An 11,996-nucleotide genomic window follows, 5' to 3' on the forward strand; every position below is an offset into this window, starting at 1 on the left:
CACAGCTGAAACTGGGTTTTCCCACAAATCCTTTATAGAGTGTATGTTGTGTTGTTTGCGTGAATGATTGTGTATAATGCAGTCTTCCATTATGTGTTGTATGGTATGGGGTGAAGTGTTACATCCTGGGCAGCTGTACACAATGCGGTCATCCAGCCTCTTCTGGTAGCTTAGAAGTGCTGGGTGGTGGCCGCACCGCAGTCTGGCCAAGTGGACTCTGTCCTTTCGTGGGAGAGAGGATTCAGAAGGGTGGATATCAGGGGGTCTGGCATGCAGCAGTGTGTTGTCTTTCAGTGTGTTAATGGAGCGGTGAGTATCAACATGGATTAAGTACCACGTAATCCATGTTGATACCCCTGGTACCTAAAATATGAAGTGCATAAAAGTGACCAGCTCGCCAATCATGAAGCAATGCTGAGTGACTTGGTCTGGATGGGTAACACTAAAGTCCGTATGACAGTGATAGTATAAAACTTGCAGTCAACACTCCATACATGGACTGGAAGCTGTAGAGTAAAGAGCCATGTAAACAGAGGATGAAAAAAGTCATTCTGGTTTTGGATTGTAAGGGAAGAAGAACCTCAGCAGCCAAAATCATGTGGTCATCATTGAGGCATGCACAAGGAACACCAATTTGTAGAGAACATACATTCTTCAATACCTGGTATGCAGTGTTGGTATCTGGTAAATGAGACATAAAAAACTGTTGTACTGTAATTTGTTATAAATAAACAGAAGTCTCATTCACCCAAGGCTGTCATTGACAGATGCTTTTTTTCACTTATATGTAAACTTAATAATTCTAAATATGATTACATGCAAACAAAGCATCAGAGAACACATTTTCACAATTATATGTGTGAAATGTTTTTGTCATAGTACCCAATAATGGGTATTGACTGCATGTTTTATGCAGTCAATATTTTAGGGGTTTTAGTGATGACATCTCTACAGACCAAATCACTCAGCATTCTTTTGTGAATGGAGACTAATATCCAAAGAAAAGAAAGAAAAAGAATATATATATATATATATATATATATATATATATATATATATATATGTATGATAAACAGATAGATACATGAGTAAAATGTGAACTAAATAGATAAATAAATAAATAAACTTATATGTAGATAAATAAGATTAAATACAATAAAAAACCAATCAATAGAATTGAGTGAAATTTTTCCTTTACCACTTCTATAACACCTCTTTGGTGCCGTCTTTTTCCCAAGGATAGAAACACCATATACTGCGAACAAAATACAATTTGTCATGGTGCATCTCTTGACATATTCATTCATGTTGACAAAAGCATGAATTCCATAGCACAGTTTCTCATATAGAGATGATATTTCCAATGGATGAATTCTTAAGATGTATGGAGAGAAACACAAATCAATATTGCACTTAATTTTTGTTTTGTAGTGCGGTAACATTCTTTAAGGTTCACATTGACAAGTATATTTCTTTTAATCTGGAAAAGTTAAAAGTATACTTTACAGATAATAATGGTTCTTCTTTTATATCCATCTTTCTTTCTCCTTGTATCTGTTTTGTATAGAACATATAAACTTTTGTATATCACATTAGTAGCTTTATAATGTTTGACCTTAAGCATTAAGACACAGACAGATAATGTAATACTTCTCCAATAATGTGACCATACCCTACAACATGAATTTTACATTCAAAGTATTTGTAAAACAGCACTGTCTTCAGGTCTTTCGTAACACTAGACTTTGTCTACTTGCCCGATGAAATTACATCTCATAGTTCAGTTAGCAAAAGACTCAGATTCTATGAATCCCCTACTTGTGCATTTTTTGACTTTGCTATTATCCTATATTTTCATTTGTCTTAATAATATCATGGACTTTTCATGTGCATAGTCAAATTGTGATTAGTGTCTATGGCACACAAATGAGATATGTGACTTAATTCAGTGAGATTCTTAAAACACACATCCATAACTCGTCAAACCCTTTGCACTTCTGAGTGCTCTTCTGTTCAAGGCTTTAGGAACAAGGCATCACTGTCCAACAAACTCTCCAGTCCCAGTTTTCTAACTCGATCACAGCATCTCCACAGTCACATAAATATAGTGTTCTCTTTCATAGCACATCTACTTTCCGAATCCACCACTTCTTTCCTAACAAGACCACTGAGGAAACCTCACATTGTGCAAACACTCAATACCTATCCTTGTTTCAAGTTCCCCCCCTAACCACTGCCCACCCTCTCATCTTCTTCCCAGGTCGTCCTTCCTAGAACGTCCTTCTCCTAATTTTCTTTCTTCTTGGGCACTCAGAAGGGTCAATGCAGGCTCCGTGCATGAGGACAGTTGGGTGTGGGCAGTAGCAGCCAGGCTTGCATCGCTTCTTGTGGCACTCTGGGTTAGGCACTGGGTTCTGGCAGGTGGGCCGGCAAGCTGGGGCACAGGGCATGTACACAGCACCACGAGGACACTCAAGACCTGGAGGAGGAGAGGACCAACAGAGTGACAACTTGTAAGCAGAAAGATCTGTGTCTGAGGTTGTTGTTTTTGTTGTTGTTGGTGTACAATATAAATTCATAAATTTCTTAGTGTACAGACACCTTTGGTCAAATCAGAAAACCCAAGATCTTAGCAGAGCCAACTTGACAATAGATTATAGCAGAAAAAAATAGTGACACTTTTTCAAATGGCTGTGCCCAAACAACAAAAATTCAAAGACAGGCACTGTGATGAATATACACATCTGATTAAGAAACAGTCGCTGATTCAAGTTGAGGCAATGAAAATATAGAAAAATCACTTGTTCTACATATTGTTAAGAAGTATTTAGGCCAGTGTTTCCCAACGAGATACATATACTTGAGAGTTTGCTAAAGTTCCTTATGAGATAGTAATGAAGAAGCTGAGATTGTTGGGAGTCTGCATTTATCAGAAAAAATATGTTCATTTTTTTTTCTCTCAAAATTTTTCCATCAATTTATGAAAGACCTAAATTTAAACCAGCTATTGGAGAATAATAACAATAATAAAAATAAATAAAATAATAGGGTAGAAAAAAATGTCACAGTAATCATAGGTAGATCAAACTCATGCAAATCTCATACAGTAATAGGAACAAGGAAGGAGATTTACTGGTCAGACGAAAACAGTTTCCTGGAAACCTGTTGTCTTTAACCTAATTACATTTCTAAAACTTCACTTCCACTGCTTCCATAGTCCTGTACATAACTGATAACTACCTGCTTTGATATCTCTTCTCCTTTCCACATACACTGAACCAACTCCATACCAGGTGGTCTTTCACTATTTATTCTGCTGTTGTCAAGGGAATTTATTCTTTTAGCATGACCTCTTTGGTACTGAAGGGTTGATCTCAACCCTTCCATATTGGTTTCAGTGACATCCCTATGGACTAGAGTCACACATTTTTTTTTCTTCAAAGACTGGAAACTAGTCTTCAAGCATAAAAGAATGATCACTTCTAACATCTATCTTCCTTCCTGCTGCTTAAATATCTCCCTGACCATCTCTATGATTCCTTTTCAGTGCACTATTTTCCCCAAGGATAGAAGTGATGGTTATTTCTGACAAAACAAAAGCACCTTTCCATTTAACATATATTTTCTCATGGTGTTTACAAAGGAGAGTTGTGATACCTGACTGCAATCTGATTTTTGGTAGGGATGAAGGATGTAGACTATCTAACATCAGCATTAGTAAGGTAAAAGTAATTAAACAGAAAGATAGACTGAAATGTACAAAATCCCTGGGTCCAGACAAACATTTTCTGAGAGTGCTTAAATAATGTAGATTTGAAATCTGTGGCCAGTTAACGGAAATATTTAGTAAGTCAGTAGACACTAATTTTGTGCTTATTGTTTGGAGGCAGGCAAATATTGTTACTGATTTCAAAAAGGGAGGTCACTTGTCTATATGTAACAACTGGCCAATCAGTTTAACATCAGTTGTAGGTAAAAAAAATTCATCAATAATAGCTAATGGAATCAGAGATCACATCAAAAGACATACTTTAATTTGTGACTCACACCATGGGTTCTCCAAGGGTAAGTCATGTGTAACTAATCTTCTATCTTTTTACACTAATGTCTTCAAGGCATAAGATAACGATGATAGTTACAATGTTATTTACCTTGACTTTAGCAAAGTGTTCAAGAAGGTGCCCAACCAGTTACTACTAAATAAAGTCAAAGTCCATGGCATAGGATGAAAAGTTTTTGGAAACTTACACTTATAGTTTGCTTTATTTTCCAACTAACAATATGAATAAATATTAAGATTTAACTGCACACACACACACACACACACAAAGAAAAGAAAGAGGAGATCTATTGGCCATTTGCAGAATCATGAAAGGTATGGAAGTCCTTGACAGAAAAGATTGATTAAAATGGGATAAAAGAAAAACAAGAGGACATGAAAAGAAACTCAAAAAGGATAGTTATAGTTGGAGAAACCTTCAACCTATTAAGGTCAATGAAAGTGGCATTTGACTATTTGGATGAAGAAATTATTTTAAAAAATATTAGTTACATTAATAAGACCAAAGCTGGAATACACAGCAACACTATGGACACCCAGTACTAAAAAGAATATAAAGAAATTAGAAAGAATACAGAGAGCAATGACAAAGTTGGCACCAGCTCTTTCCAAATTAATATACAAACAAAGATTATCCAAATTAGAATTACCAACACTGGAGCAGAGAAGAGAAAGAGGAGATCTACTGACTATCTATAGAATCATGAAAGGAATGGAGATCCTTGATAGGAATGATTTACTAAAATGGGACAATGGAAAACAAGAGGACATGAAAAGAAATTCAAAAAAGATAACTATAGAAGAGATCTGAAAAAAATAGCTTCCCACACAGAGTGCTGGATACCTGGAATAATTTAGATAAAGAAACAGTGTGTGCAAACACTATTCAAGATTTTAAGAAAAACTTGATGCTGAAAGATACAAAGACGGGTCACCACGAGCATAGCTCCCTTCCCGTATAATACAACTAGGTAAATACATACACACACACACGTCACTTATCATGTGATTGCCGAGTTCAAGTCCTCGGTAGTACCGCATTTCAATTCCTGCTTGTGGCCTCCATTGGGTCTCCTGATGTTGATGGCTTAGAATTAAAGTGCATTGTGGTTGTTATTTGTTAATATATATATATATATATATATATATATATATATATATATATATATATATATATATATATATATATATATATATATATATATATATATATATATATATATATATATATTGGAAAATTGTAAACACCAGACTTGAAGGGTTTATTTGCCCGACGTTTCGATTCCCGTCCAGGAATCGTCTTCAGGGGGTATAATGGGTAACGTCGGGCAAATAAACACTTCAATTGAGTCTGGTGTTAACAATTTTCCAATATGGATCTCAGACTCCAAATCTTCTCTTACATTGAACAATATATATATGTATATATATATATATGTATATATATATATAAACATATATATGCTAAGTAGATCACTTGGAAAAAGGAACTAACGAAGCAGAGCGCTTTCGTATATTACATCTTCAGTGCAACAAGTACATACAAGTGTATTCCTATCTCTATGTACTTGTTGCACTGAAGATGTAATATACGAAAGCGCTCTGCTTCGTTAGTTTCTTTTTCCAAGTGGTCTACTTTGCATAAGTGAACACACGTACTCGTGTTCTTATTAGCATATATATATATATATATATATATATATATATACATATATATATATACATATATATATATATACATATATGTATGTATATATATATACATATATATATATATATATATATATATTTCTTTTTCATCTACCTACCTCCACATTGGGACGCTTTCCTCCATCCTTGTACGGAGATACCAGCACGTTCACACTCACGGGTATAGGCTAGGAGGGCATCACAATCACATCTCTGGCCTTCCTGGCACTCACACATGTCCAGCAAACAGGAGCTGCGGGCAATGAAGGATGTCAGTGCAAGAGGTTTCAGGAAAGACATAGTGGGTGTTGCATGTGTGTTGTCAGGAATGAAGGACAAGAAATGTGGAGGGTAGAAAAGGAGGTGTTAGTAACAGGATGAAGAACGAGAAGGAAAATAAAGAAGAGAGGAAGAAGTAGAAGTAAGAAGAGGAGGAGGAAGAGAAGGAAGAGGAAAAAAGAAGAAAGATGAAGATGAGAAAGTGAACCTGAGGAAGAATAAGATGGAGGAGAAAGAGAGGAAGAAGAAGAATAAAAACAAAAGAAAGACTTAAAGAAGGAGGAGCAGAAAGGGATGAAGACTAAGAAAAAGAAAAGGACGACTTAAAAGAAAAAGAAAAGAAGAAGAAGAAGAAGGCAAAACTGGACCAAAGAGGAAAACAGAACTTACTGGAAATACTTGTCGACTGGAAGGACAGCATGGCACTCCTGAAGAATCGTATGGTTGAGGTGCTCGCACTGCTTAACAGCACTCGCCTTCGAAATTGAGCACTGAGGACCTCCTAGAGGCTTCCTGACGCCGCCGACGCGCTTGGCGCTCGAAGTCCTCATCTTCTTGGAGCAGGACCTCCCTCCTCCAGTAGCCCAGGAATTGGCCATGACAGAGACTGTCCTGGCAGGTCGGCCTCTACGGGTCACGAGATCGTCGGTTTGGTTGTAGTTGTAGTTCCCGCAAAGTCCGCACGTCTTGCCCTGCCACTCGGGGGAAACCTCGACCTCGACATAGCCTCTGCCGTCCCACAAGACGCGCAGTCCTGTCGAACCAAGTGGAAGGAGATGATCACATAGCCATCCATGCGTGGATGTTTGGAGAAGAAAGGAGAAATGAGAGAGTGGGTGGTGGAAGTAACATGAAATTGATCCCGTAAGTCAATTCCTGGATCATCTTCGTTTTTACTCCCATAACCCAATCTCTCATATGTACATGCATATATACATGCACGCATGAATATATACATGCACTTGTGAACAACGTTGCAGCATGCATACATATACATACACGCAAACGAACATACTCGTATCTTTGTCAATGATGCTGTATCATACTGTTCATACATACATACATACATACATACATACATGCATACAATTCATACATACATATACCAAAGGCTTTTTCCCCCTTATAAGGGAGGTAGCCAAAAAAACAAAGGCATAAAAACCACTCCCACCCATTCCATCCCTATCACACTCCACTCCCCTCCACCCTCTTCCCTCCCTCTTATCTTGGCACCTCCTGGATGACGGGTCATCCCTGCATCCTGTCCACTGCCCTGGGTCAGAGGCAGTGTCGCAAGACACAGCACATCCACAGCAAGGCTGCTTCATTAAATCGGCAACCCCCCCTCTCCGTCACCTCATGCAGAAAAGATGACAGAGAGAAATCCCTTCAGCCTGCATCAAATATCTCTCATACATACTGCCTCAGCCCCCATCCTCCCGTCCATTCCACCTCATGCATCAAAACATCATCCATATACAACCATTCTCCACTCACCCCTGTCTTCTGTCCTCTCCCGTCCTTCCTCAACAGACATTCCCCTCTTCCCCAAAGCCCCTTTTACCCCATCCATCCATCTCATCCTAGGTCGCCCCCTCATGTTCACTCCTTCTACATCTGCCTTCCACACCTCTTTTACTAGTCTTTCTTTACTCATTCTTTCCATGTGTCCAAACCATCCCAATACTCTTTCATCCACTCTATCTCCCAACTCCCTTTCCATCCCCATTCTCCTCCTCACCTCCTCTTTTCTCACTCTATCTAACCTAGTAACCCATATTATACTTCTCAGACACCTCATCTCAAACATATTCAAACTCCTTCTCTCTTCTTCTCTTATGTTCCATGTTTCTGCCCCATACAGTGCTGCCGGCACAATCACTCCTTCATACAATCTCCTCTTAGCATCCACTCCCAAATGTCTATTTCTCATTACACTTTTTAATCCACCAAGGCATTTACTCGCTTCTCTCAATCTACATTCTACCTCCACCTTCACTCCTCCCTTTCCTGCCACATTTGCACCCAAGTATCTAAAACTATCCACTTCCTCCAGTCTCTCTCCCTTAATACTCACTTCCAGTCTGCTGCCACTTTCACCACTTGTATATCTCATCACCTTACTTTTACCCATATTTATCTTCAACTTCCTTTCACACACTTTCCCAAACTCTGCCACTAACTTCCTCAATCCCTCCTGTGACCCTGCTACAAGCGCAGTGTCGTCCGCAAACAATAGCTGGCTTACCTCCCACTTTTCTCTATTTTCATATCAAATTATCTCATTTATCTGTTTCTGTTATTCCATTTTTTCTATTTTATTAATTACTGTTCTTACTCATCTATTTGTTTGTTTATTTGACTTTATTATTTGTTATGGTAAACCTACCAAAGGATGTCTCGATGCTGATGGAGTAGCCGACGTAGGTGATGTTGAAGAATCCTTCCTTCTCGTAGGGAGGTTTGATCTTGCGCTTGTTTACCTTCACTCTTCTTCGATTCTCCCCCAATTTTATCTACAAAAATAAACATTAATATATATAAGTAAATACGAGTGAATGAGTCAAGAAAAATGAGTAAAACAGGTTTGGAATATATATCAATAAACATGAGTGACTGAGTGAAGAAAGATTAGTAAAAGAGGTGTGAAAGGCAGAGGTGGAAGGAGTGAACATGAGGAAGCGAACAAGGATGAGATGGATGGATGGGGTAAAAGGGGCATTGGGAAAGAGGGGAATGTCTGTTGAGGAAGGAAGGGAGAAGACAGAAGATAGGGGTGAGTGGAGAATGGTTGTGTATGGATGATGTTGTGATGCATGGAAGGGAATAGGTGGGGGAAGGGGGTTAGGGAGTAGGTGGGAATGATATTTTGACACAGCCTGAAGGGATTTCTCCCTATTTTCTCTTTTTCTGCATGAGAGGACGGAGAGGGGGGGGGGTCGCCGATCAAATGAAGCGGCCTTGTTGTGAATGTGCTGTGTCTTGATACATTACTTCTGACCCAGGGTAGTGGGCGAGGTGCAGGGATGACCCGTCATCCAGGAGGAGCCACGATAAGAGGGAGGGGTTCTAAATGAGAGTGGAGTATGTGAGGATGGAATGGGTGGGAGTGGATTTATGACTTTGTGGCTACCTCCCTTGTAGGGGGGGAAGCCGTTGGTATATGTATGTATAAATAAATACATAAATGAATAAATAAATGGAAAGAATTGAAAGTGTGCGCTTATGTACAGATCTTATGTGTGTGTGTGTGGACACAATAGTGGAGGGTATTCAACAAATCACACTAATAAATCCTTTTTTTATTTTCTATTCATTCATCGATTTGCCTTGTATTTTTTTTATATAAGAATATATTTATCTTATTTATTCATCTATTTATTTAGTTACTTATTTATCTATTTGTTTGTTTATCCACTTATTTATTACCTTGGTTCCTTTGATTTGTAATCGAAGACTTTTGGTCCAAGAAAAATGTTTCGATTTTCGAGGATCGTTGATGACCTTCAGGTCGAATGCGCCTCCCTCACAATCCTTGACAAGTTGATACTTGCACGTACCCTAGACAGAGAGAAAAGATAATTAATTAATACACACATATCTAATGAGATGCATTTTATTGTACTTACAAGCCCACCGGCTGCGCCGGCCCGGCTACGCCGGGGGCCTTGGCCTGCGGCGCTGCGCCTTAGGCGCGGGCGCTGCGCGCCCTGGGCTACGCCCCTTTTTTGGAAAATAAAATATCAAAATCATATTGCTTTTTATTTCTTGTCAACATCTAGCTGTTCTCGCAAGTCATCTATATAGGCGATTTGTGCTGGTGTTAAATTTCCGTTCAAAATACCCTTTTTATATTTTTTAAATTCTTTTTTTCCTTTAAGTAATAACTTTTTTTTACTTGCTTTTCTTTTTCGAGTTCTTCGAGTTCTTCTTTTTCGAGTTCTTCGAGTTCTTCGAGTTCTACTTCTTCTTCTTCTTTGAGTTCTTCGAATTCTTCTTCTTCCTCTTCTTCTAGTTCTTCTTCGAGTTCTTCTTTTTCTTCTTCTTCTTTGAGTTCTTCTTCTTCGAGTTCTTCTTCTTCTTCTTCTTCTTCTTCTTCGAGTTCTTCTTCTTCTTCTTCTTCTTCTTCGAGTTCTTCTTCTTCGAGTTCTTCTTCTTCTTCGAGTTCTTCTTCGAGTTCTTCTTCGAGTTCTTCGAGTTCTTCTTCGAGTTCTTCGAGTTCTTCTTCGAGTTCTTCGAGTTCTTCTTCGAGTTCTTCGAGTTCTTCGAGTTCTTCTTCGAGTTCTTCGAGTTCTTCTTCGAGTTCTTCGAGTTCTTTTTCGAGTTCTTCGAGTTCTTCTTCGAGTTCTTCGAGTTCTTCGAGTTCTTCTTCGAGTTCTTCTTCGAGTTCTCCTTCTTCTTCGAGTTCTTCTTCTTCGAGTTCTTCTTCGAGTTCTTCTCTTTCGAGTTCTTCGAGTTCTTCTTTTTCGAGTTCTTCGAGTTCTTCTTTTTCGAGTTCTTCGAGTTCTTCTTTTTCGAGTTCTTCGAGTTCTTCTTCTTCGAGTTTTTCGATTTCTTCTTCGAGTTCTACTTCTTCTTCTTCTTCGAGTTCTTCGAGTTCTTCTTCTTCCTCTTCTTCGAGTTCTTCGAGTTCTTCTTCTTCGAGTTCTTCTTCTTCTTCTTCTTCGAGTTCTTCCTCTTCTTCTTCTTCGATTTCTTCGAGTTCTTCTTCTTCTTCGAGTTCTTCTTCTTCACCGTAGTTGGCGGTGTTACCGATTTACCACCAAACGCGAAGGGTCAGTTTTTTTTTTTACTTATATAGATTTCTAGATTTTTCGTTTGTTTGTTTATCTATTTCTGTGCGATATGGCTAGTTGAAAGTGAAAGGGATGCTGATATATATACATACATACATATATATATATATATATATATATATATATATATATATATATATATATATATATATCCATATTAAATAACGACATTTTTAATATGAATATGTGTTAGATTTATTTGTGTGGTTTTGCCCAAGGTCGGGAAAAGGAACACGAAATTCATTTTAGAAAGAAACGATCGACATGACGTCATAAAGAGGCGCACATGACGTCACGTCGTTTGTTTGCCTTGGCTATGACTTTTTAAAGAAAAAAGAAAACGCATACAATAAGTGTAAGAAACAAAAATTATCAAATGAATGTATGAATTATTAGATAAATCATTAATCAAATAATTTAATAGACAAACCATACAAATGAATATATAGATAAATGAACACAAAGCTTTCACCTGGAAATTGTAAAGAAGTCCGTCAAAGGTTATGTAATGTGGATCACCGAAGACAGAACAAACGCCGGGCCTTGGCACGCATTTCGGACAACACTCCCCTGGCGTTTGCGCTTTCTGAAAAGAAGAAAAGGAACAATGAAAAAGGGGAGAAAGAAAAATAAATAAACAAATAGATAAATTAATGAATCAAAATACCGGTGCAAAAAATAACGAATAAACAAATACATTAATAAATAAAGCTTAGTTTGTCTGATGACCAAACTACGCGATTACGCTAACGATTATCACGTGTTGATCACAAGCTCATCACGTACCTTGAATCCGTACGGGCAGGGTTTGGTCATGTACTCGCACTCCTGCACTTGGCAGTGGAACTCGCCCTCGTGGCAAGTACAGTTCGAGCATTCGTCCCTCCTCCAGGATTCGCCGTGGTCGCGCATGACTCCGTACGCCGCACACGACCAGAAGGCGAACTCCGGCTGAGGGCACACCGGGCAACAACTTCCTCGCTCGGTGACCTGAAAATAGACATGATGAAAGTATATGACGATGTTACTGCTCGCACATATGATGATATTTCGCCGTGAGTGGCTCTACCCACGTCGATCATCCCATCGCTGCCACCATTTGGTTACACAGCGTTTAATGGACTTGATGAAAGTCTATGACGATGTTACTGCTCGTACAAATAACATGACCA

General features: G+C 38.5%; 1 protein-coding gene across 1 annotated transcript in view; it reads right to left on the reverse strand.

Annotated features, from left to right (window-relative positions):
- Positions 1-1,405: 1,405 nt before the first annotated feature.
- LOC143036500 (BMP-binding endothelial regulator protein-like) overlaps positions 1,406-11,996 on the reverse strand; it is a gene marked incomplete at its 5' end in the record, with an annotated part of 190,357 nt that continues 179,766 nt past the window's right edge. The window contains 7 exon segments of the mRNA XM_076203920.1: positions 1,406-2,479; positions 5,869-6,002; positions 6,419-6,782; positions 8,418-8,544; positions 9,458-9,589; positions 11,297-11,410; positions 11,611-11,814. Coding sequence (XP_076060035.1) covers positions 2,271-2,479; positions 5,869-6,002; positions 6,419-6,782; positions 8,418-8,544; positions 9,458-9,589; positions 11,297-11,410; positions 11,611-11,814 — 1,284 coding nt within the window. The 3' untranslated portion in view covers positions 1,406-2,270.

This window comes from Oratosquilla oratoria, chromosome 20 (assembly GCF_046742065.1).
Source record: "Oratosquilla oratoria isolate Oo_2021 chromosome 20, ASM4674206v1, whole genome shotgun sequence".
In the NCBI taxonomy this organism is placed as follows: Eukaryota; Metazoa; Arthropoda; class Malacostraca; order Stomatopoda; family Squillidae; genus Oratosquilla; species Oratosquilla oratoria.